We start from the raw sequence: 26,827 nt of genomic DNA, 5'->3' as shown, positions 1-26,827 counted from the left end.
CGCGTGTAACACGTTGTATGTATTCCGAAATCGGTAACGGATACCATAATAATCGAGTAAAAGAATCGCCACAACAAAAATTGCGCTTTGTGGGGACTCCCCGAATCGAATTCGTGCATTTAATTTCGTGCACAGTTAGCGTGGAGATCATCGTCGCAGATGTCATGTAAAACGTCGAAATACGAGCGAATTTAGCGACACATATTTAGTGTTAAGGTAGCCTTTCTTAATACAGTAAATTTGTTCAGATCAAATGGTCAAAGTGATAAAAACTTTATCTTTCTTGATTGTAGATGTGCTCTGTTTAAAGTCTGGTACCCTTACTTTCTTGATTGTTGAATGAAGCAGTGTGACGTTTGGGTGTAACGACGCCTAAAAATTTTAATCACACCATGTTGGAATTTATAATTTCGAAGTGGCTATCGTTACGGCAGCCGTTGTTTAGCGCCCTCTACGATACTTTTTTGATACGCACGCAGGTATATAATTATAATTATTTGTTTCCCCACGTTTTAGCGAGCAGTGCGACAGCTCAGTCGATAGAGGGTAGGATTTTGCACCGCGAGGTTGCGGGTTCGCATCTCAGTTTTGCACTCAAATTTTTTTCCTTTTCTAACCCGAGGCTTTGGAGGATTTTTTTTTAAAAGGGAAATAAAGTCCGAATTTCATAACGTTCAAATTCACTTTTTTTCCTTCTAATTTTATATTTTCTTCTCATGTTTTTATAAAAGTTGCAGCTACCGTAACGATAGAAAATGGGAAATGCGTTACGGCTGCCGTAACGATAGCCACTGCATTATAATTTTCATTCATCGTCGATGAGTTTTTTTTTTTTTATGGGGATATCATTAAGATTTGTTTAAACTTCCGCCTTAATTATATCAGCTACATACTGTTATTATTACAATGAGTGCTGACTTGATTATTATTTCACATATTTGCTTGCCTAATTTCATTTTTCCCCCAAATTATTATGGCCAAAAACATTTATTGGCCAGATCGTTTCTTGCCAGGTACATTAGCCAACGATGAAAAAGTTTAGTTTGGAAAACCCAGCTCTAGTCTAACTGCTCATGACATGGGACATAGTCATGAGCCTTAGACATGTTAGAGCTGGAAGATATTTCAAGCTAGTAGAAAAAAATTAGAGATTAGGCCAAGTAAAATAATCAACCAGTTTCATGTCCCTGCCCGCCTCCTTTAAAAAAAAAAATAATTCTTACATTTGCAATAATATTTTTGAATTTTTTTTTCTATTATGTGGTTTTCTTAAAAATTTGTTTTCAACAAAATTATAGCAGCACTGTATATTTGTATAGAAAGGTTGACGGCTCCTTTGGGCACAAAACAAATTATGTATTATCACTATCAGGAAAGCTTCCATCTTAGGAAAGCTTCCATCTTAGTGGGAAGAAAAAAAGGCAGCCTCATTCATTTGGGGGAAAAAACTGGACTAGCCAAAAATCCACTGTGTAAACACGAAAAGTTAATTTATAAAAAAAAATATTGCAAAGTGATTTCTTTTTCTAAACAAGGTTGGCCTGATGAATGTGTTCACTTTTAATGGGGATGTATTTATTATTCTTATTCTCATTGACTCAATGACAAATAGCTAGTTTGTGTTATCTAATTTTTCCCCTGTACTAAACACCATAGCCTGATTGTTTCTCAATTTTTTTATTTGCAGGAATGTAGGAAAGCTTGGCCACGATGTTGAGTGCAGTGTTTGGGACGGTCAAATCGTTACTAAGCACAACAGCCGACAAGCAAGAAACCTCAAGTCTGTCATCGGAAGACGTGAACTCGGAACCACCAACTGACAAAAAAAATGCCGCGAAATGTCCATATGATGGATTGGAGTATGGTCAGTTTATTTCCAATGATGAAGATGATGACACCAAAGAAAAATCTTCGTTCAGCGGTAAAGTGACAGATCTCCTGTACGGATACGGCCTGATTGACAACAATGTCTACTTTACCTTCGACTGCGTGTTGGGAGGCCAGCGCCCTGCTGTCGGGGATAGTGTTGTCGTACAGGCTGTCCGCGATCACAACATGGGGGGCTGGAAAGCCACCAAGGTGGACATTTGGCAGGATTGGGAGAATGATGAAACAGGACAGAATCCTCAATCGGGCACTTTGATCGGTAAGGTCACGAAAGTGTCCCAGGATTCTGGGTTTATAAACGAGACGGTAGCCTTCGACCAGGACTCGCTGGTCTTTGGTTATAAACCCTGCCGGGGCGATTGGATCCAAGGCGACGTGACCTTTGAACCTTCGAGCGATAAAAGCCAGGCCCGTAATGTCCGACCCTTACGGGAGCAGAAGTTCTCGGGCTCTGTGACCCACCTGTACCCCGGCTACGGTCACGTGAACGGGAAGATCTACTTCACGTTCCGGGTCTGCGAGGGTGGCTGGAGACCTAAGAAGGGGGATCTTGTGGAAGGTAGAATGATGGAATCGCAGCAGAGTAAAGGCAACTGGAGGGCCATCTCTATGAAGCAAGACACAAGGAGTAACAGACTTAGGTGAGGATAACTTTGCGACCAAGTCGTAGAATGTAATTAGGTCTACTGCTGAGCGAGTAACCTGAGTACTAGCGAGAAGTTTGTGCTACTTATTCTTCTTGTGGTTACTCATCCTGGCGCGGGTAGAAGCAGGTACTCGCGAGTAGCAATTTAGGGTTTAGGATTCACGACTTAATACGCCCCCTGTCATGCCTGCAAACCGGGAATCTCTTCCTCCACCTCTCTCTCCCAATCATTCCAACAAGCAGCATGTGAGCCAATTACAATGACATTGTTTTGTTTATTTGGTTATTGAGATTTGTTTTCTTTCCTCAGTAAATTGGAGCCTGTCACAGATTCACCATTGGCGCAGTGTATGAAGGAAGATATGAAGAGAAATAAAGGAGGCATAACAATATCGGACAGTGATCTTGGGTTTTGTCTGATCGGTAGCAGTAAGAGCACCATAGTTCACATCAGGTAGGTACACAAAGTCAACTTGGTTTCTGATAGAAAGAATCATGGTTTGAAAACTTTGAACTTGTGAATTCTTGAACTGACTTTCGCAGTATATGATGTGTAGTTTTGTGTACACGTACATGTACATGTACATTTGTAAGCATCCCTAAAAACAAATAAGCATCCTGTTTAAATAGAGAGTGAGTGCACTTTGATGCATTCAGCTACCAACACCAGTGCATGAATGGCCAGCTGTGAAACAATGAGGGCTAAGTCCCATTGAACAATGCCTCAGTTGTATCCTGATGCTCGCGATGACCACGGACTCTTAGGCAGTGTGGCCTTGAGACTTTTCCCCTGATGGATCTTGCTACTTTTCGCAGGCTTGTCACTTTAATAGTCAAGTGTTGCATGTTACTTGATTGGCAGGGTTTTAGCAAACATACCCTGGAGGGTTAGGGTAACAAGATGGCTGCTGACACCTTGTTGTGAAAATGGCCAAGGTTCTCCAGCTTGGAAAACTGGGTTCTTTGACTACCTGGGTTCTTTGACTACCTACCTTCACTTTAATTTTATCCCTCAGTCAATGTCGGTTAGATGCGTTTCTTTGTTCAGGATGTTTGAATTAGTTTAAAGCATTGTGCAGCTACGCCACATTTTGTGAAATTGATAGTAAGTTTGTTGCACATGCAGTTGTGCAACAAATTTGTTGCATCAATCCTACCGTATGCATGGCATAAGCTACACACTGTTTCGTGAAATTGGCCTCAGAAATTTTAGAGTTTACTAACTTTTCATCAAAATTTGAACAGGAATGTTGGACGCGAAACCCAAACTCTTACCAATTACGAGGTTGTCTGTCCAACGGGTGATGTGTCGGTCCAGTTCAGTCCTGCATCCTCGTCAGGATCTCCACAGCAACTGAATCAAGGAGTTACGCTCTCATCAACATCATCCTTGGAGACTACGTGCATCACACCACCTATACCATTACCAACTCAAGCTTCAGTGACAGTAACATTGACGGTTACAGCAAAGTAAGTTGAAGGGGAGCGGCCCGCCCTTCCCTTATGGTGAAAAAATGTGAAATGAATTTGCAGTTTGTTGCCTCACAGCTAGTGCACGGGTTGCCCTTGAGCTAGTCTACTAAGCACGGTTTTATGAAGCAATCGTAGAACTAGAGCATTGGGATCATGCATTCACATGAACATCGCCCTAGCTACACGAAAAGACTGGAACACACTTAGCAACATTTTTTAGAAGTAACTCGACAATATTTTGGTAAAAACTTGATGTATAGCAAAACAAATATAACGTGGTTCATTTCGGGTGGATAATTGATATTACCTGCCCTCACTCTGACAAACTAGCTAGTTCCTTGACTTTGCCTCAGAGCTGCACATGTAGTTTGTCAACTACCAATACCCTTGGGAGCTAAGATCGACTATCCTTCCCAAACCATGTTATATTTGTATACTGATGAACCAAGAATTTGATATTTTCTTGCATAGATATTTACATGTATTTTGTCTTTCTATTAATAAAAACAGACAACTCGGGAGGTGTCTATGTCAAGTGACTTACCATTTTGATGGCTTCAGCATCAGTCGGCTGTACACAGTAAACGCCAAGGACCAGCAGGTGATTGGGCTGGTTCCGGAGGGGTATGCCTCAGGGGTCAATAGGTCAACGAGGAATAAGAGACGAGGGAAGATGGCCGGAACCAGGGAGGGGGATTTCGAAGGGTGCGTCTTCCCTGGTGTGAGACCCCCACGGTAAGAGCCCCTTTTTTACAGAGTTGTAGAGACCCGTGTCAATGACTCGAGTCATTATTATTATTTATTTCTGGTAACAAAACCAAGGATTCCTCAAAAGTCCCCAGAAAGAATGTTGCATCCAGAGGCCACTTTTTTTCATCATATGTTATCTCAGTGAAGGTCAGTCATTACAAAAATATTGAAAATACATGAATCTGGGACTGAGAAACATTTCCAACTTTGTTAGAAAATACATTGAAAATGCACTCGACTCTCCATAGACTTTGTACATAACCATATAAGTGGCGTCGGGATACTAAATTTTTTCCAAGCGCCCTGGGCACTGTAGCGCGCAAGCCTGAAGAAACCTGTGGAGAGTAGACAGAAGAAATTACAGTTTTAGAGGTGGGAGGAAAACCCCAGAAGGACATTCTGGAGGAAACCGACGGTATCAGGTAGGGACTGAAAACCCAATCCGCATGTGGACCAGGGCAGGAATTGAACCCGGGCCATAGCGGTGGAAGGCGAGGAAAGAACCACTGCTCCAACCTGAATCCCCAACTTGAGGTGAAATTGGCGGTGACTCGACTCAACACACTCGAGTTATGACTTCTTGACTCCAGTGGAGTCACTGAAAGCCAATGACTGTGCAAAGATAATTTTGGTTTGTTCTCCTATTCATATGCTTTCAGAAACTTTGATGTCAACGTTCCAGTAAAGTTACCACAGTTCCCAGTCCCAAGGGATTTGAGGACATGTCTCTTACAGGAGGATGCGGATTTGGTCATAATCTGCCCCCAACTCTTGGAAGTAGGTTATCATGGTTATTTCTTGAAAATTGACAAAGGGTTTTTCCAAACCTACAGACCCTACGTGTATAATTGTACTCTTAGGGTTGGTCAGTGAGGTTGTGTTGGGGTGGCTTTGGAATATACTTTTTGTGTGGCTTAAACAAAGTTTTGGGAGACACTAACAAGTCCTAAAATCTGTATGACCATACACAACAAAGGGAGTGGTACTCCACAAGTGAAATCTTTAGAAAAAAAGGGTACCCCACAGGTGAAATCTTTAGAAAAAGGGATAAAAGGACAACAATGCTCCTACCCCAGAACTCCCATCTGCTGGAACATCCGTACGACCGTAGACCCATATGACTGTAGCCCTCTATGTATTTTAAAGTTTTTGGAATTGCTGTCATTTCCTAAATTCACTTGAATTCCATAAAACTTGGACACAAGGGTCATTGAGTAGCAAAGATAATGTGGGATATATTTCAGGTCAAAGGTTATAGGCCAAAGGTCAACTGGGATTAATAATGATGTAATTCACAGTTGTTGGGGAAAGTTTACAACATTGTTCATGCTTTCATGGATTTTTATGAAATCAAGGCCAAGTTCGGGCAAGGACCATTAGTCGACTAGTGGTTGATTTGTGACGTACCTTACGCCTGTGCACTGATAGCAACGTGCGAACGTCTCTAGTCAAATGCTGGTCAAAATGTCATCGCAAAACTTCTGGATCCTGGCTCTCTGCTAGCGTTATGAATGCGCGCGGCTATTGGTTACCAGCGAAGCAACCAACCCCAGTAGGCTGGTTCCAAATAGTCGACTAGCGTAGTCAACCACCGTCGACTAGACAGAGTTCGGGCAAACGTTAGTTAACCATTGGTCAACTATAGTTCTTGCGCGAACTTGGCCACAGATGCAGTGACCCCTGGGTGGGAAGACACAAAGACTGAGGTCAGAGGTCATGTAAGGGTCACTAGAGGTCATTGTTCACATATGCTTTTAAAACATTTCTTTGTCCAAGGAATTTGATGGGTTTTAATGTCACTTGGATGGAGTGATCCTTGGGTGGGGGTTCATCACAAGTCTTCTAAAATTTGAGGTCAAAGATCATCTAGGGGTCATTTGAGGTCGTTTAAACAGGCACAATATTTGACATGTTTAAGAACACAAGACATAGGGATGGACCGCGGAAAAAGGCGACATATGCGATCTGCGGATCACTTGGTTGAAAAGTGAGTAATCATCGTTTCATGAATGTAATAGCTGTGTTTAGTTGGGAGAAGAAGTGGGCCGAAATTCATGTGCTTAGAAAAATTGGCTAAGAACCAGTCAAGAGGAATACACATCACGTGACATTTTAGAGCAAGTTCAGGCAAGGCCCATTTGTCGACTAGAGGTTGATTTGTGACGTCACATACGGCTGATACAAAGGGCAAACCCTGGCTTCACTCATTTCACTGATATCTCATAACCAAATATATATAAAAAAAAGACCTTGCTGTCTTTTCATTTGAACAGTCCTTGAGTCTAGACAACTTCAGCCGTCGTTTTTCAGCACTGCTGCACCTGGAGGAGATCAGGATGGATGAAGATATGAGGCAATTTGACATGGAGAGGGTAAGTGCCAGGAAGGGGGGTGGGGGGGGGGGTCAAAGTTGGCAAGGTGGGGGATCATGATCCATGACCTCCGGGGATTCACACCCATATTCTGACAACCAAACATCAGATAGGAGACTTGAAATCATTGTTTAACCCTAACTCCCTAGCATAATTTACCAGGAACCGTACCCATCCTGGCAAATTCCAACACCCACATGGAAATCGTACACACACACTGTTGGACTTAGTTTTTGGAGGTACGCCCAAATCCAATGTAAAGACCATCAGTTTAGGGGTACTGTACCCATCCCAACAGATTTCAACAAAACCTGCTGTTGGGCTTTGATGGGTTGAATTCGGTTAAGGTTAAAAATGATGTCATTCAAGGCAGAGCTTTCAGTGTTACAGGGTTGTTGCCGGGATCAACTGGCTTTTTATTCAGTGTGCGAAAGTCCGGGTATATTTTTTAGGAAACATTTGATACAAATGTTTTGAATGAGCCACATTTTGGGTTCAACTGGCTTTTTATTCAGTGTGCGAAAGTCCGGGTATATTTTTTAGGAAACATTTGATACAAATGTTTTGAATGAGCCACATTTTGGGTTCATAATTTCTGCATAAAATTACAACACAGCAACAGCCTCCTCATTTGTCAGGAACAGATTTGGACATTTCAGATTTTGAAAAAGTGCATTAACAAGGATAATGAACCAAACAAAGGCATGTCATTATTTTCATAAAGCCCATAGAAATGGATACTAGCTGTGGCCTCGTGGTTAAGGGCATTGGATTTGTGGTCTGCGGGTAAAGCTGCAGATTGTGGGTTCGAGTCCAGCCTGGGGTCATGGTGCGTGTGCGCTTGGGCAAGGCACTTTGTCACTCATTGCTTCTTTCCACCAAGGAGTAAATGGGTACCTGTGAGGGCAGAGATGGTTAGTGTGGTTGATTTAGCTGCTTTGCACTGAAATGGCAGCATCGAGCTGTATACTCCCTAGGGAGCTGAGATGGTGTTAGGAATGTTTCATTGGCCAACTGAGCAGGGGTAATAATAGTGTTGCGCCTTGAGCACTAGTCCTGGTGGATACGTGCGCTTTATAAATACCCACAAATAAAATTCATTTCGTGGTCAGAGTTGTAATCAAGCTATAACTAGTCAATCACAAATCATTATTTTGTGTCATAAGCTATTCAAATGGATTACACTGCAACTGTGCGGGAGGGGGGGGGGGGGGATTCTGCCCCCCCCCCCCAAATCTCGGCCATCGAGTGACGAAAAATTGTGAAACTTGGTATATGCACAGAGAAACTCTTCATAAACATACCCAAGAAATGTCATGACTATAGGTCAAAGGGTTTTGGAATTATGGCTAATTCATTATTAATATGTACAAATGGTAAATTCTGCTCTGTGTACACAACGCATATGGGAAAATTCAGTTTTCAAGGCTATTGCGGATTGGTTCAGCCCTTGTAACTCATGACTTGACTTACATGAATTAATACATGAATTAATCTGGCTGCATACATCAAGCAATAATTTACTCAGGAGTTCAAACCTTTGTTTTCTCTGTGACTGTCCATCTTAGGTCAGCATGAGACCACGCGGCGGTGAGTTTCTCTCCCTGGAAGTACCCGGCCTAGCTGAGGGTCGCCCCTCCGTCCTTATTGGAGACAAGATTGTTGTGACACATCCAAACACGGCCCGCTACGATGGCTATGTTCATGAAGTAAGAAATGTTAATAAGTCCACTTTCTCGAAGTTTCTCGAAATTTAAGTGCACATATTTTAATGGCAGTTTTGACATGTCTGAGACACTGTCGACTGATTTGTGGCACCCTTTATTCATTTTCCAGCCTCTTATCACAACACGCACCTAAAAAGCAGCACAAAATTACATTTTAGAATGTTTAGATGATTTTGACAGCAGCTATTTCAAAAGAATTTGATATCATTTGTTAATGTTGAAGTAAGTTTAAGGAGATTGTCTTGAAGTCGTAAATACATGTATCAGTTACGATTTGGCATGCTGCAAGGCGTATCAACATATATAGTTTGTAGAAATGCTAGTTGTTTAGAATTTGCGCAATATAAATGCATATTTTATTATTTGTGAAGGGCTGTGGCCTCGTGGTCTGGAGCATTGAATTTGTGGTCTGCAAGTAATTCTGCAGGTTGTGGGTACGATTCCCGCCTGGGGTTGTGGTGCGTGTGCCCTTGGGCAAGGCACTTTGTCACTCATTGCTTCTGTCCACGTAGGAGTAAATGGGCACCTTTGAGGGCAGAGATGGCTATTGTGGTTGATTTAACTGCTTTGCTCCGGAATGGCAGCATCGAGCTGTATACTCCCCAGGGAGCTGAGATGGTATTTGGAATGTTCATTTGCCCAATGAGCAGGATAATAATGATGTAGTGCCTTGAGCACCAATGAGGGTGGATACCGTGGAAAGTATACCCTTTGGGAGACACTTTGGCGTCATAAGTTGTACCTTGGAGAGACACGTCGAATTAGGGAGACATTTCAATGTCTCCCTAATTCCACATCCCCTACTTAGAGGCAAAATTTTATTGTCGCAAATAGGCTAGATCGATTGCTCGTGGTCCAGTTAGTAAAATACCGAAATTTGTGGGGGTAGGATAAGGTACAATTGGGGTTAGGGGTCCTTAAACTCGGAAAAAAATGTGTGCACAAGTCTATGGGACTGTCTCCCTAATACCCAATTATCGTTAATTATTATTATTATTATTGTTATTTCCGATTTGATCTTTTGACGTTCAGGTGCTGGGAGAAGCCGTGTTGCTCAAGTTTCATCCATCCTTCCATGAGTTATACCAAGCTGAGGAATGCAGCGTCATGTTCACATACTCAAGGTATTTGAAAAAAGTTACACGTAAGACGCCTTACTATTAAAGATGAAAGTGGAGAGACAAAAGCCATCATTTTCAAGGGTTAGCAATCTTAATACCGATTTGTACTTCGCATGTAGATGTGTATTTTGTAAGGGGGATGGCAAACGTATAAGTGAACGAACAATTCTTGATGTCGTGAAAGTCATTTGCCTTGGTGCTCTCAATTTCTTGTCTCAACCTTTCTATCAATTAATGGTTCGATTCACCTAAAAGTGGCTTTCTATCAATTAATGGTTCGATTCACCTAAAAGTTAATTGATTTTTGTCTTAAGAGTGGTGCGATTCCCAGTTTTAGATAATCCTGCCTAGATCTCCACTAAGCTTTAAAGATGAGTGGTGTGTAGTTATTCTGGTCATGCGATTCGGCGAATAATGAGTTTGGAGTGACGTAGATGCTATCTACGGGTATTGAGGCTAAACTTTGGGAAACACCGAGAATCAGGACTTTTGTTATCAGCATTTCAAAATTGATTTTCAAAAATGGGTGTGGCGATAATATGCCGAGACACCCTCCAAGTAAAACCTTTCTAGGTGTCCAACAAATTTGCATAAGTTATTTTGTATAGGTGTCCAAAAATGCCCAGCACGCCCTCCAAGTAAACCTGTGTCCAAAAGATGCCAGATGAAGTTAAACCTTTCTAGGTGTCCAAAAGATGCCCATATGAAGTTAATTTAGAGCATGCGTCCAAAAGATGCCCAGATAAAGTTAAACATTTGTATGTGTCCAAAAGATACCCAGATGGATGTAAACCTTTGTAGGTGTCCTAAAGATACCCAGATGAAGTTAAACCTTTGCAGGTGTCCAAAAGATGCCCAGACACTCGCCAAGTTAAACCTTAATAGTTTTTTTCTTCTGTATTTAGGTAACTAATGTAGCATTTGCATTTTTTATTACAGAACCTCGCTGAGAAGGTGCCATCAAGCTTGTGAATTTGCCAAGAACTTAGGAAGTCAAGGTGCAAGTCCATTGTATACTTATAATTTTCATGGGCCGATTTGTTGTCAGTTGATGTCTCTATTTGACTTTTCTATTGCTATAAGAATAGAAATTTAGAAAAGGAATCTATTTTTGCGGATGATATTTGAAAATAATGATTCCCTTTTTTCTTGTGCAGTTCTGTTCCCGACCAAAGTCGAGGCCAAGCCACCCCAAGAGAGTGTCTCCTTCAGGCATCATGCCACCTCGTCCATCCAGAAACCAACACACGGCAAACCACGATTCATTGTCAAGTTACCAACTCCTCAAAAGATGACATTATCAACCAAGCCTCAGAGACCGAACAGGAGGGCTGATGAAATGCCACCTAGATTTGCCAAACAAAAAGGTAAGAGACGATGCCACTAGTTTGTGTACACTATGAATGAAGGTCATAAATGTACTTCAGCAGAACATTTGCACGAACCAGTCACACATAACGGGATTCGTACAGTCATGGAAAAAACTTGGAAAATCCTAGAAAATCCTGGAATTTTAATCTGTCATGGAAAGTCTGTGAGTCATGAAAAGTTGGTATTCAAAGAAAAAGGCCATGAAAAAAGTCATGGAATCCTACACAGCCCATACACGATGATGCGGAATATGAAACGGAACTGGGCACAGGCCGTAGTGGAGAAATATACCCCCCCCCAAAAAAAAAAAAAAAAAATTAAAAATGGGGAATATATTAATGATTTTGAGATTTATTGATATTTATGATTTTGATATGTCTACTACACATATTTTAAAGAAATAAACATGTTTTTAAGGAAAAACAATTGGCATCTTTCATTTTCACAACTATAAAACTTGAAAATTTAAAGGCTGTTTTCTCAGTGTTTAAACTTTAAACGGCCATAACTTGTCAACAGAATGTCCGATTGAGGTGCAACAAACAGAATTGTAAGAAGAGTTTTATTTTCCTAACACCCATGGACCCTCATTTCTGCCCATTTCTGTCTCATTTTGCCAGAACGCCTCACTAACGGCTTCGGCAGTCTTTCAGTTTGCATTCTAGTTTACTAGACTTCCTCTTTATGTATGTATGCTCTATACTTGTTGCATGTTCAGTGCACCATTGTGATGCTTTTGTGGTGCTCAGTGGTCTTGTGTCAAACTGGAAGGCTGAAAGGGAGTGGCGTACCTTGCCTCAGTGTAATGACTGGCCAGCGTATCATAAATGGGCTTCTATGATGACAAAACTGCATAGGAATTTGTCATGGAAAGCTCTTCTTTTGACCTGGAAAGGCATGTAAAAGTCCTGGAATTTCATTTTATGATTTCTACGCAAGTAGTGTTTCCTTTCGTTCCTGTAATATAACACTCTACTATGGACTAAGCACACATATATGTCAGAGGCCCATTTTCATCTAAAGATCTCCCTTCTAAGACAATATGAAGCTGTTCTTCTTTCTTTGTCTTGCTGTCCACAGAATGTTTGTAACGACACTTGTAAATAGACCACACAGCGTAATCTACTGTTCCTACGTGAAGTTCAGAATTCCGGGCACAATCCTGTGGTCTGAGAACCTACAATGTGCATGTACCCATAACATGTCAAACTTCTGTTTCTATTTTGCTAGCTTCCAAGAGCTGTTCAGAATCTGACAGCAGCGCCAGATTTGTGACACCGAAAATACAAGACATGAAGGTGTCCCACGTCGCCGGAGACGGCCAGAAGATGGCGGAATTTATCAACCCTCGACTGAACACTCGTCAGCGCTCAGCTGTCATGAGGGTCCTGCAGGGGGAAGGCAGACCAACACCCTATATCATCTTTGGACCACCTGGTAAGTCTGTTCTCAGATGGCTCATCAGGCGGCGTTTATCTACAGTTTTCTGAGCATGAAAAAGACAGATTATTTTCTGTTCCCCCTGTATGGGATGCAGTCCATCATAGAATACTCCCCAGCTAATGCTGGTACCCATTTACACTCCTGGGTGGAGAGATGCAAGTGAGAGAGATGAAGTGACCTACAAATTTTGTTGTTATTATTATAACTATTAATTATTTCTGGTAATGAAACCAAGAATTCCTCAAAAGCGCCCTAGGCACTATAGCTTGCAAGCCTGAACAAACATGTAAAGAGAAGACAATGAGAAGAATATTTTGGGGAAAACCACAGAATCATGCTGTGACTGAAAACCAAATCCACATGTGGACCAGGGCAGGAATCGAACCAGGGTCACAGTTTTAGAAGGCGAGGGAAGATTGCTGCGCCAACCTGAACAACTGTAGTTTCATTGTGATGTTTGCTATTAGAATGTAAAATTCGTGTAAAGTACAATTCAGAGTTTATATTGGGTTTTGCCCCTTGCTGACGTATTGTGTTGCGAGGAAAACTTCACAAGCTAACTTGGAGACGGCTGCCGGAGACGGCTGGCTGGTTAAAACTCTGATATAGCAGCGGGTACAGCAACCAAACATTTCCATAAGATGGAATATGCGTAGGGTGATGTAAATTTTATATTGGGTTTTACCCTTCACCAATGTATTTAATAAACACTGTATACTCAGTGTTGTCTGAGGCTTGCGAGAAAAATTCACCATCCTACTCGGGTGGGACTCGAACCCACAACCACCTTTTGTAATTTGAATACAGCTTTTCTGTGTCATTCCTTTGTGGTAACAGGACTAATAACACAGTGGCTTTGCATCATTTCTTGTGTTGAATCCAGGGACAGGCAAGACAGTGACGGTAGTCGAGGCAATCCTGCAGGTTCATATTCACTTGCCTGCCAGTCGTATCCTAGCCTGTACTCCCTCTAATAGTGCTGCTGATCTATTGGTGAGTCTCAACCAAAGGCTAGTAATGGAAGTTCATTATTTAGCTGGAGATGGAGCTTCATGTATTTAGTTGGAAAAAAATGTTTTACGTTGATGCTCCCATCATTGTACATGTAGTACCTTCAGTTAAACCTATTAGCACCCATTGTATTACATTGTGTTTATTCACTGAAACATCAATAAAACTATAGAGTGCTCGGCCGGTTTGGCGCAAGTTTGGTACCACATTGGCCACAGTCATATCATGTCATCTACAATTTCTGCATAGAGTCCACTAAACAAGGAATGATTTGCTTTGGTTTTAAAGACGTGAATTTTGATGAGCAGGTTGTTTAAAAAAATTTCCTCATGTAAGAAAATATTGTCTTGATTTTAATATTTTCCCTTCTTGTAAGAAAATATCTTCTTTCATTTTCTTGTCCGAAATAGACTGAGCGACTTCATGAAAGCGGCAAAGTGAATCCTACTGATATGGTCAGACTCAACGCTTTCTATCGATCTGAAGAGGTACGACTAAAATTCATTGTGAGATATGGATGTTGGGTGCCATCAAGGGGCGGGGCATTCAATTAAAGGGTAGGATGGGATGTTTTGGGTGAGGTAAGCAAACGTTGCACTCAACAATCCTCGTCAGACTCTTTTGACGATAAAGAGAGTGGAATACTAGCCTTGCAGTGTCGATGCTATGGACCTCAACCAATGAGGTCATCAGTTTATGTGCTCTTATGATGTCCTCCGCAACTTGCCATCCACTAGGCGAATTCACAGCACCGATTACATATCACACTCCACGTGTCACTGTGAAATGCAAAGTGAATTGTAAATGTTTACCCTCTTTTCTGTTAAGTTATTTAATCATGTATGTTTTGATTGAAACAGGATGAATTGCTGAAGATACGTGTGCCCTTTGTCAGTGTTTCAAAGCAGGATTAGTCCACAGATACGAGGCTTTACATTAGAGGCTGCCACGTTGGATTTCTTCTTTTATTTGTAACAGTTCCGGTAATTTAGCATATGCACACCAATAGTAACGGTTCTGATAACTAAGCATATGCACATGCATACCAACAGTGAAACAACGGAATGGACGATAATAGTTACAGATAGCTAAACGTTAGTGTACACATATCTGTTCAATGGGGAACCTCTCTGTTGGCTAGGGACACATTTTACTTTTGTCTTTTTGTTCCACCAGAATATTCCAGATTGCATCAAGCCTTACTCCAAGGATGGCGAGAACTTGACGGTCATCTCCCATCAGCGTATCATCATCTGCACCTGTACCACGGCAGGGAGCTTGTACCAGCTGGGCCTGAAGGCCAGTCACTTCACACACGTGTTTGTTGATGAGGCAGGCCAGGCTACCGAACCAGAGTGTCTAATCCCAGTGGGATTGTCAGTAGGGCCCGAAGGACAGGTAACGTTATAAATAAATATCAATAAAAGTAATTGGAGGCTAAGTGTCCTTTCTTGCAGCAGATGCGGAATTGCGAAGGATGCGGCTACAATGTGGTTGCGCCGAAGGCATGTAAAGATGCCTTAGCAGCCGCCATACGACCCATGTTTTACCACGGAGCACAGCCAGATCGATCAAGTGTTAATTTTTGTGGAAGGAGGAAAACGGGACAACCGGGAGAAAAACACTCATGGCACAGGAGGAAAATCAACGAACATTTCTACTCACATATGACCTGATTTGGGAATAGAACCCAGGTGACAGTGGTGAGAGGCGAACACACTGCGCCACCCACATCCTTTTACATCTTCAATTCTCTTTCGTAGCTCGATATTTGCCAAATTATTCACTTTGCTGTACTCAAAAGAGTGCTCTGTAGCGATATCCTTGTTTCGGTCTTTCGATTTTTTGAAGAATTCTTTTCAGGAATAACAACAGAGGAAGCTATATTACAGTGTTACACTGTGAAAGTAGCATTGGTGTCCAGCCACTCCCACAGAGATGTTGATTGAGAAGAAAACATTTTCTTCTTGTACTTGTGGTTGGGGTTCAAATTTGTGTTGCATTCCCCTCCCCCTTTTTTTCAATTTTATCATATTTTCTACTAACTTGTTTTTTGTCCATTTTCCCCCCAATATGGCATATGGAGGCCATGCATTTAAGAGTCACGCCCTCAATCTCTCTTTGTGACTGTTGAATGGGTAGCGTTCAAAGATAGTCCATACCCATACTCCTATTTTTTATCTTAGTAAAGCTTTATGTATTGTTCATGCAATTTACCCAGATAAAAAAAAACATGCCCTGAATAGGATTATATCTGTCACTGGCCATACACCTTCATTATGGGAATTCAAATTACAGCAATCAAATCAGAAAATGACTGAATAGTTGGTGAACCCTGGTGGAAGGTTGATATAAGCCTTAGCGAGTTTTACGCTTTGGAAAATCTGTCTTTCTAAATAGATTTTTTTTAAAAGCTGTGTCTCACACAGTACATCTGAACTCAAACTTCTCCCAAAGACAAGCCAACAGTATTTCAGAAGCTTTTACAATAAGATCAAACCAAACCAATCCAAACCGGAGCCTACAAACCCCCAATCCCCCAAACCAACTGTCCAGTTTGTTGTATCTTTGTCATTTCAGATAATTCTTGCAGGTGACCCAATGCAGCTTGGTCCCGTCTTGAGCAGTCACGTTGCCAAGCATTACGGACTCGGACAGTCATATCTTGAGAGACTCATCTTGAGGACAGTGTACAGGAGGGACGCCGACAAGTACAGAGACCATGGCTGTTATGACCCGCTACTGGTAGGTGTTTAGAGCTTAGTTGATGCCATTGGCAGTGACATTGAAATGACAGTGACAATGTCAGTGATGGTTATATTGTGTGACACTGATCTGATGGAGAGTTTCCGACAAGTAGAGACCGTGTCTGCTTTGACCCACTTCCGATTGGTGTTGGAGTGATATGAGCTAAGTTGGTGGCATTGAAAGTGACTATCAAAAGACAGTGATAGTGACAATGACAGACAGTAGAAGTGACAGTCATATTTTAGGTGGCTGATTTGAAGGAGAGGTTATAACAAGAACGTAGACCATAGCTGTTTGACCTACATGTACTACTGATAGATTTTTACAGACTGGGACCCGGAGTGTGGAAAAACATGCACTACAAATTCAGGCCAACTTTACTCACTCTTTAGCAGATAAAATTCTCCAAGATGTTCATGAGGCAAAGACAAGGCAAAGACAAGGTCCTCAGTATTTCAAGTTTGAAGTGTCAACTCAATTTTTAAAGGAGACTTTCTTATTCAACATTTTGCACCTGAGTGTGAAGCCAAGTGATTTCAATTTGAAACCTAAGACTAGACTGGTACACGTCCAACTGTTTGAAAACATTGACATCTTCAGTAGTCTGGTGGCAGATTGTGAAGAGATGTACTCAGTAGTGAGAGTCCCAAATCTTCAGACTAGTTTTCTAGTGACATGAGCTTAGTTGGTGGCATTCACTGTGACGGTGACAGTGAAATGACAGTGACAATGTCAGTAGGAATAACAGTCATATTATGAGAGACTGATCATATGGCGAGAGACTGATCTTACTGGTTTTACCCGCTTAGGGTGATCGGACGATGTGAACTACATTGATGACAAATGACATTCACAACATTTAAATGACAGAAATAATGTCTAACAATGGCTAACAGACATGTGCAAGACTGATCTGAAGGAAATGTTCTAATAATATACCACAGCTGTTCTGACCCACTGTTGGTAAGTATTTGATTGATGTGTGCGTAGTTTATTTCAATGACTATGACACTGGCAATGACAAAGTCTGTGACAGTGACAGTCATTATCATACTATTATTCCCTTATGAATGCCATTGTGTTTATCTCAGGTTACCAAATTGGTAGAGAACTATCGTTCCCACCCCGCCCTACTTGGACTGTCATCCAAGCTATTCTATGACAATGAGTTGCTGCCGAGGGCAGACCCTAAGCTGACTCACAGTCTAACATCATGGGAGAAACTACCGAATAGGAACGGTGACTGTCCACTGCTGTTCAACGGTGTAATGGTGAGAGAAGATTGAAGATTATTTCAATATTGGGTTGTGCCCTTAACTGACATATTTTTATAAATGCATTTTGTACTCATACATGTTTATGTTTCATACCTAGTCTGGACATTCCTTTGTTTTCGTGTAGAAAAACCTGTGAAAAAACTCATTTTACTCTAACTGTGAACACTCTTTCAACCCTAATTTTTTTCTATGATTCTATGATTCCCTTGAATGTTTCTCTGCATTTTGCGCCGGATAAACCTAACCCCAAAATGCCTCTAAACCTGTTTTTCAGAGAGGGGGAAACCTTGTGTGGACGTGGGCAAGTCCACACGACATATCTGAAAACTGGTTTATGTGGACATCTGTTGTTGGGAAGTCCACACAGTGAATGTAATGCTTGTCCATATTGTCCGGAGTGGTTGTGAGACAGAATTCACAAACTACTCGGATTGGACTCAAACTGACTACCTGCTGCTTATTAGTGCAGACGTCCTTACCACTTGACCATATGTTTCATGCGTATTAAGGTAAAGGACTTTACTAGCCTGCAGAAAAAAATGCACCCTGGCAAGTACGCCCAACGGCCCTCTCAATTTGCTTTTTTCACACTTCCGCCATGGGCATGCAGAGCCTCGATCTGGCAACTTTACACAATAAATATAGGCGGTTCAGTGATTCCCGTGTCGGGTTTCAGATCACTGAACCGGCTATTTTTATTGTGTAAAGTTGCCAGATTGAGGCTCTGCATGCCCAATGGCGGAGTGTGAAAAGAGCGAATGGTTCATGTACGGAGATAACACTGTGACATCCTACCAACTCCAATCACTGTTGTTTTCTTGCCCACTGCTCAGGGTGACGATATGAGAGAAGGCAATAGCCCATCCTGGTTCAATCCCGTCGAAGTCGTTCAAGTCATCAGATACGTCCAGACATTGCTGAACTCAACTTCCCCGGTCATCAGCCCCGAAGACGTCGGCATCATCACGCCATACAGAAAACAGGTTGGAGCAAAATAAGTACTTACTTAAATCTAGTGCATTTCACTAATGCCAAGTAACTAATGTCTTTCTTAAACCAGTATTGTTCATCAGTTCATCTTGTCTCAGCCACTGCTGATTTGGGCACTATGCATGATCATTCGTGCATCATCATGATCAAGTTGTTGTGTGCATTACCTCCTCCAGGTTGAGAAGATGAGGTTGTTACTTGTCTCTCTGAGCATCCACGGAATCAAGGTGGGATCTGTGGAGGAATTCCAAGGACAGGAGAGGGTTGCTATGATCATCTCCACGGTAACTACAAACAAATCATGCTCACCCCAACTGATCTTCCAAAATCTATCAAAATCCGTTGATGGGTTTAAGAATGTGAACCCCCATAGACCTTATTCACGAGGACGCCATTTTTGATCGTGTTCCCCGAATCTATTTTATAAATTGTAAACTGTTGAATGGGATGGTGCCAGACTACTTATGCGTTCCAATCCTCACCTTCAATTATTTTTTAAAATGTGGCTTTAAACATTAGGGTATGTTTAATCCCAAATCTTAATTTATTCATCAGAGCGGTCTGGTATTCACTTGTAATTAACTTTACTTCTATTCGCAAGTTCAAAAAATGAAAATTTTACGTCACTTTTAATTTAATATGGCCGACTCATGAATAAAACATATTGCACCATTACCATCACATTTACATGCATTACAAACCCTAACGCTGCCCTTCACTATGAATTTTCATTCCATTTTATGTCCATTGCACATCTAATCCTATAGCTTAGAATGACCTTAAAATGCACATACGGAAATAAGATGGACTGAATACGTGCATGGGAAAGAGCAGCTTAAATTTGTTAGGTGTATCATTTACAATTGTCTCTGACACCACAGTATGATGCATCACATCTGTTGTCAATTGCAGTGTGAAAATACTCTGTCACCATCACATGTGATTATTATGGCGTGTATTTATGGATAGTACGGGAACCAGGTACCCCAAAATTCAAATCTTATGAGTTGCTGTTCAGATTGTTCATTAAGGTCTGCACGATGATACTACCACATCAGTGCATCAATACAGCAAGATACAAGTGTGTACAGTGAGCTTTTATAGCTTTACGGCGTAAACTGCAACTTCTGCGAGCGTTATCAACATGAGATATGTTGCGTTTTTCCATGTGGCCTGGTTTCATTTTGAAAATTCCCCACAAATGACATTCAAAATTGTTTCATTGTCTGAGAAGTTACCTATTTGTAAGGTTGGTAGCGCGTACCTGATCCGATAATCTAAAACTGGTTCCTGACATCAATGGTATGGACAGCCCTAACTGTGATCTGACACTTACATGTAATCCCACATTCTGTGGTATACAGTTTTACTCTGTTTGAAAAACCAAAAACAATGTTAAGAAGCGAGAAATGCATACTTGTTCGTCCCCAGGTTCGTTCCAGTGAGGATCTTCTGACCTTTGACCTGCGCCACCATCTTGGTTTCCTAAGCAACCCCAAGAGGTTCAACGTGTCGATCACGCGAGCACAGGCGCTGATGATCATCGTTGGCAATCCTCATCTGCTGGCTAAGGTCAGTCATCGTAAAAGTTACAATGTTGAAAATCTCTTGGTTAGGAAAGCTCCTAGGAGTGTCGTGGAACCTAAGTGGCTTAAAACTTCCCATGAAACCTCCAATGCACAGGCAGTCAAAACATTCTAGAAATGTAATAATTATGGTCTCATATTAACAGTTTGACATGACCTGTTATAGTTGTTGTCTTATTAATAAACCGATTGGTTATTACGTTAACATCCCACTTCGAACAACAACATTCTGAGTTCTGAGTATTGATAAGTTCAATCGTCTTGTCTCTCATCTTTTGAAAATGGCACATAGGTAAGACAACAGATTAGGTTAAGACTGATATACCATCCCTTCGACTTAAATTTAAAAGGAATAATGTTAGTTTCATGTTTTCTTCACAAAGTATGAAAGTGGTTTCAATAAGCCATTTGTGAACAACCTATACCCTTTGCGAGTTACATTTGAATAAACATCTGGTACACTGACTTGCTCATAATGCTTGGCACGGTTTACATTCGAATTCTCCATACCAAAGACACTGTTGCTATATCACATGAATTGGGGCAATCTCTTGCATAGTTACATGTGTACGTAAGAGATGTTTAGCATTAATACATTGCTCACAATGGATGAGAATGGCCCCAAAACACCGGACCATTCCGGAGCTGGGGGTTGCTAGCATAAGGCTTGCCCCGAATCACGTGATATAGTAACAGTTTCTTTGGTCTGGAGAATTCAAAGTTAAAATGTGCCAGGCATTCGAGCAAGTCAGGGTACCAGATGTTACTCGAATTTAATTCGCAAATGGCTTACTGTAACCATGCTCTTCAACATATCTCATTTGTTTTCTCCTAACAAATTTCAATTTGTATGTTTAATTTAAATGGAAAAACTACCTTTTTTGTCTATTTTGGATGCTTTTGAAAGGTTATTCTATAAGTAAAGATGGGCATATTTTTTTGGCTAAATGTCTCCTTTAAAAGCCAGATACTTCTGGATTGCTAGAAAAATAGCAACTTAAAACGAAGTCTGTTTCTTGGGGCGAAACCAAACAATAGTACAGGGAACGCAACTTTAACAAAGTCTATTTCTCGGGGCGAAACTCGAATATGACACGGGGGAGCAACATATTTTTGTTTTCTGTTTTGTCTATAGGACAAGCACTGGCGTGCCCTGATTCGATACTGCATGGAGTGTGGTGCCTACACTGGTTGCCAACCACCCACTCTCCCGCCTGAAGAGTATGATAATGAGGAGGAATTGCTGGATGGGAGTCAGGAACCAGACATGTCATCCCCACGGCAACAAGAATCAAAGATGGCTGCTGTTGCTGACACATCAAGTGTACTTGAGCATGATTACCAGCTTAATGCGGTACCAGCATCGCAGTCAGACAATGGTTTTATTGAACAAGAAGCAGCAACCAAAGAGAATGGAAGCAGTGTGTTACAGAAGACCGCGCAACAAAATGAAGCACTAGAAATGTTGAATCGCGGAATCAACTCTGCCAGTCCAGACAGGAAGACCTCTGTACAAAAGGATGAAGCAATTCTTGCCGATGTTGATGCCGACATGAACTCGGTACTACCCAGAGTTCAGATCGCGAATACCAACAACTCAGTTCCTGAAGAGTCACAAGGTGATCATTCTCAAGAGATAAGGAAACCAGATCACAATGACAAAGTCACTTCTGCCCCGAACAAACCAAACACATCAGAGTTGTTCTCAAGGGTTGATGAGCTCTCCAAAGGATTGCACCAAGCTGATTTATCCAGTGAACAACTTCAGTCATTAGCAAGTGAGATTCCGCTAAACGGTCTTCGAAGCAAAGGTTCCAGCACAAGCCCGTCTGTCGAACCAAGATCAAACAATCAAAGGATTCTCCTTGACAAAGAGGAATCTAGGAACCCACAGTCTGAAATAATTAATGGTGTCACAAGAGCCAAACTCGGCAGGGAAGCTTTTGATAAGGAATCATCCGTGGAGAAGAAAATTCCTGTTATTTATTCTGGTGCTGGCATCTTGGATGCTAAGGATGCTTCTTCCAAGAGAGCATTGCCACATAGCTGCATGGATAAGAAACCAAGAGGACATTCATCTTTTTCATTCTCATCAAGCTCAGATTTTGATGATGCCGAAGACTTCTCAGAGTTTCTTGACGAAAATGACCTCAACAAGCTTCAATCAACAGCTGCTTTGACCCTGCAGTGTCAAACATCAAACACTCAACTACTACAAAGTCAGAATTTACCCAATCAGGTTCCAGATTGTGATGTCATGAGAACTCATCAGGACGAGCACTTTACACCAAATCAAGAACCGAGCAAAGCAGGGGAAGCAAAGATATGTCAAGAAGACCGAGCTGAGGTGATGTTGTCACGTGGCAGACTCTTTGATCCTGATAAATCACACACTCGATCTCATGCCAGCAAAGCATCCACTACGACACCGTTTTCCATCAGAGACCATGTGAGCTTTACTCACTCCGAGAACCAACCATCTCCATCGAAAGCAGAGCCTGTCGATACTTCACACATACTAATTCAAATTGGTGCTTGTCCCCAAGAAACTTTGAAATCAGTTGAAGCCACGACAAACTCTGAAGTTGACTCCATTCAAGTATGTGATGAAGAAGAGGACCCAGAAATATGGGATGAAGAATATGACATCTCAAGAGTCCCTCCTCAACCTCTACAAGAGGCAAGATATTCGCTAGACCAACCTTCTGCAGGTTCTGAACAGCAGAGCGAGGAAACTGAAAAGTGGGATGACTATACTTGGGATGTCAAACCTAGAAGGGATCCATCATTCCAACCTTTTCCATCCTTCCAAGAACCTTTACATACTCCTGAAACAGACGATGCTCTTCTGGAAGATGGGAGTTCCTTGCTTGGATCGCATGAGTTTAGTCAAGAAGGTACAGACAAGTCAAGGGTGTTTAACAATGCAACACATGTAAATCCACAAGCAAAAGAAACTGGACTTGTTGAACCAGACCACGAAATGCCACCCCTTGAAGGCTGGTCTCAAGAGGGAATAGGCAACACAGAGAACGTACAAGAAGCTAGTCAAATCGCAACTATACAACCAGCGACAAATACTCAGGTACGCAATAGTTGTAAGTGTGAAAAGGGAGAGATAAACTACCCAACAACTCCACTGACATCTCAGTCTAGTGAGCCAGCAGATAGGACCAGGGTTAACAACGATGCAAAGTCTTCTAGACCTTTTCTTCCGGGATTGGGGAGAGGCAGGGGCATTCTCACTGAAAAATTCAGACAAGCTGGACAATCCAAGAAACTGGGAGGCAGAACCAGTCCATTCAAGAACCCTTGGAAGATCAGTGCTCCGACATATTCCAACAGTCCAAAGGCCACGACCTCCCAGCAACCTAGGCGACAGGTGCATCAGACTAATGAACCTAGATTGGACACCACTCGTGGAATGAAACATGACAATAATGAGATGATGTCTCCAAGAGCAAATGAAAACCTTGAGCTCAGGACCCAAGGTTGTGAGCGGCAGGACGCAATGCAAACCACCTCTATTACCCCTGCTAATCAAGCCCATAACTCTGAAGTGAGCACTGACAAGGCAAGTCAGGATAACTCTGAGCAGTCTGGCGGTGATGACGACTCGGATGACTGGAGCGGAGATCAGCATCCTCCCTTCTTGTACAAGAGGCCAGTCTCCAACCACCAGAAAGGAGGGAAATGGAAATACACATTGCAGATGGGAAGTAACGCTCCCAGGTCTCAGACTAAGAGATACACAACAGATGAGGATTTCATGGGCGATGCTGCGCAAAGTGTCAGTGCTAGGAAACATGATCGACACGATGAGGGATGTATGAGGACAGATCCTAAGTGGAAGGGGGCTTATCCCATCGCTGAGAGTCCGGAAATGATGGAAGATTATGACGTCATCATTGAAAGCAATGACGAAAGTAGTGATTGTGCCAACACACCGCAACGTACAGTGTAGGTTGTAACCAACACAGTCCAAAATATCACGTTAAGCACATGCACATGAAAAAAAAATGACGATGTGGACTTACACATGTTGTCACACATACATGTATTCGCCAACTTGCCAGGAAGAATAAAGAAAAAAAAACGAGAAAAAAAACCACATCATTAAAACTTGTTATAAATTGTTTAACCCTTTAGTCACTGTAGCACCTGAAATCGCTCTGCCTACTACTCACTGTTATCGCCCAAAACTGCCTGAGCACTCTATGCTTTTGATTCTTCAGTGAATAAACACAATGTAATACAATGTAGTACAGGTGCTAATGTGTTAACTACTCTTATACTGTAGTGGCCAAGTTTATAAACATGACAATGTAACCCCGACTCGTGTAATTTTAAAATGTGCCCCAAGCATAATGCGTCACCGGCTGTAGCTGTGAACAAGATGTCCTGAATGTGGGTTTTTAGGGGGTAACTTCTCCAACATGGTGCAATTAGGTGTTTTATTTTTTTTTATTTTTTATTTTTTACTTTCAGCAGTAAAATATTTAGAGATTTTAAGTGCCTTACTCTAGTTTGCCACTGTTTTATGAATTAATTTGTTCAGTTTCTAAAGTCAAAAGAGAAATTTTGTATTAAAAAAAAAACCACAGGTCTTTTTCTTCTTGTGTGAATTACTTTGTACATGTAGAATTGTTTTTAAATTTTTGTCTTCAACTTGGTTGGTTGACCCATCAAGACGCATCCTTGTTTTCATTAATCCGATTTGATCAATTCTGAATTGTTAAAACCCATTGCAGTTTTTTGTAAGTGTTATATAACTACCACTTATTGATTTTGCCAAAGAGTACTTAAATATATATTAATGTTTCAAGTTTCTGTCTTTGTTTTTGCTCATAAAGCTTTTAAAGTGTAAGAGATACTTGCTTAGTGCTACTCTTTGTTTTAATTTAAGAAAAGAATACATTTAAGTAATCAACATTTCATCACCTAATGGCCACTATCTTGCTGGGCTGAAAGAGTTGAACAGAAAGAAAAGAAAATTTAAAACAGTTTTAATAGAAATTATATTGTTGCTCTCTTATTATTGACAATCTCAATTGCCTGGCCTTATAAAAACCAACAAAACAAATATTGGGGAATCTAACATGTTTTATGTGCCAAATTTAAGTCCTATATCTTAAATGGTTCTGAACTTAAAGTTAGAGTGGACCATGGAAAGAACTTGATGTAGCATCCAGACGCCACTTCAGCGGTTGTGTACAAAGTCTATGGAGAGTCAAGAAGTGTTTTCTAACAAAATTGGAAATGTTTCTCAGTCCCAGATTCATGTCTTTTCAACATTTTTGCAATGACTGGCATTCATTGAGATGCTATATAATTTAAAAAGTGGCATCAGGATGCAAGATTCTTTATGGACCATAACAGCTATCCAAAAAGCATCTGTCCAAATTGTTGATAAAAGGCTTACTTGGTTTTAAGATGGTACTGACACTAAACTCCCTGTGAGATTATTCCTTCTGGCATGCTGTCATTTTGAAGAAGACCATAAAAGAAGTTCATTTCCAAAGATGTGTCAAGTGACACATTTTTTCAAAATTTCTGTTGGTAGTTGGTTTGTAACCATGAATGGGTTGACACAATGCACAAACGGTTGCTATTATTGGTCGGTTCAGCGTGTGACATCACATAGCTACAGTCGGCTGAATGAGAATCTTGTTCCGAATGCTAATTTCGGAATTGTGTCATGAGAAGGCTCAATTCAAAGTAAGACTCGGGAACTTTTGAAATGAATGAGATTGAGAATTGTGTGTTTCCTCGAAATATACGGCATTTATTGAGCTAAAACTTCATTAGGTTAGTTAAGCAACCGTCTTTAGATTTTGAGCACTTTTTTTGCTTCAAATGAAAAATGCACAAATGACAAATGGTCCATCCTACCTTTAATACAGGGGAATGTTGCAGATCATTTAAAACGATGTCTATGCTGTTACTTAAGATTGCATTTTATGGCATTTGAAAAACATCCGAGACAACGCTTTCAGTTTTGTTTTTTTAAAGTCTCTTTTATTTGTATATCTGAAACTGTTATTGAATAAATGAGTTAAAAACAAAAACGACTTGTTTCAAACACAAGATCTCATTTTATGTTTCAAGAAACTGGAAATTGTGACGAGACGTGCTATACTGTAACCAAAAAATAAAACCACTGTTGCACCAGGGGCTGAACAAGGCTTCAGAACTGACTCGAAAATGTCATCAACTTCAGAAATGCATGAAAAAAATAACTAGGACTTAGCAAGCAAGTAAACTTTGGACAATTTTCATGAACTAAACTAAAACACAAGCAACGCATTCATAGAAGACTCCCTGCTGGTTCAACTACATAAACCCACAGAATACAACCCATTTGCGAATTAAATTCAAGTAACATCTGGTACCCTGACTTGTTCGACTGCTTGGCACATTTTAAC

General features: G+C 41.2%; 1 protein-coding gene across 2 annotated transcripts; it reads left to right on the top strand.

The window, feature by feature from the left end:
- Positions 1 to 71: 71 nt before the first annotated feature.
- LOC119726443 (RNA helicase Mov10l1-like) lies at positions 72 to 26,470 on the top strand. Of its 2 annotated transcripts, none has more exons than XM_038198095.1 (21): positions 72 to 216; positions 1,688 to 2,528; positions 2,844 to 2,987; positions 3,779 to 4,003; positions 4,517 to 4,741; positions 5,416 to 5,533; positions 7,030 to 7,128; positions 8,697 to 8,837; positions 9,888 to 9,979; positions 10,916 to 10,974; positions 11,134 to 11,343; positions 12,578 to 12,784; positions 13,674 to 13,783; positions 14,212 to 14,289; positions 14,978 to 15,199; positions 16,382 to 16,546; positions 17,641 to 17,820; positions 18,660 to 18,809; positions 18,993 to 19,100; positions 20,248 to 20,388; positions 21,538 to 26,470. In XM_038198095.1, exons 2-21 carry the CDS (start codon positions 1,711 to 1,713, stop codon positions 24,364 to 24,366), a joined length of 6,321 nt encoding a protein of 2,106 aa, XP_038054023.1. In that variant the 5' UTR covers positions 72 to 216; positions 1,688 to 1,710; the 3' UTR covers positions 24,367 to 26,470. The 2 variants fall into 2 exon arrangements, with proteins under 2 accessions (XP_038054023.1, XP_038054024.1); XM_038198096.1 differs by having other exon boundaries at positions 78 to 216; positions 1,696 to 2,528.
- The last annotated feature ends 357 nt before the right edge of the window (positions 26,471 to 26,827 follow it).

This window comes from Patiria miniata, unplaced genomic scaffold (assembly GCF_015706575.1).
Source record: "Patiria miniata isolate m_02_andy unplaced genomic scaffold, ASM1570657v1 HiC_scaffold_2, whole genome shotgun sequence".
Classification (NCBI taxonomy): domain Eukaryota; kingdom Metazoa; phylum Echinodermata; class Asteroidea; order Valvatida; family Asterinidae; genus Patiria; species Patiria miniata.
The sequence above is the reverse complement of the archived record's forward strand: the minus strand, read 5'-3'. Positions and strand labels throughout refer to the sequence as shown.

Excerpts from the sequence above, each read along its gene's own strand:
- LOC119726443 (XM_038198095.1), top strand. The coding sequence starts at position 1,711 with ATGTTGAGTGCAGTGTTTGGGACGGTCAAATCGTTACTAAGCACAACA. Across the intron at positions 8,838-9,887 it reads ACGATGGCTATGTTCATGAA|GTGCTGGGAGAAGCCGTGTT; the intron begins GTAAGAAATGTT and ends TTTGACGTTCAG. Across the intron at positions 16,547-17,640 it reads GCTGTTATGACCCGCTACTG|GTTACCAAATTGGTAGAGAA; the intron begins GTAGGTGTTTAG and ends TGTTTATCTCAG.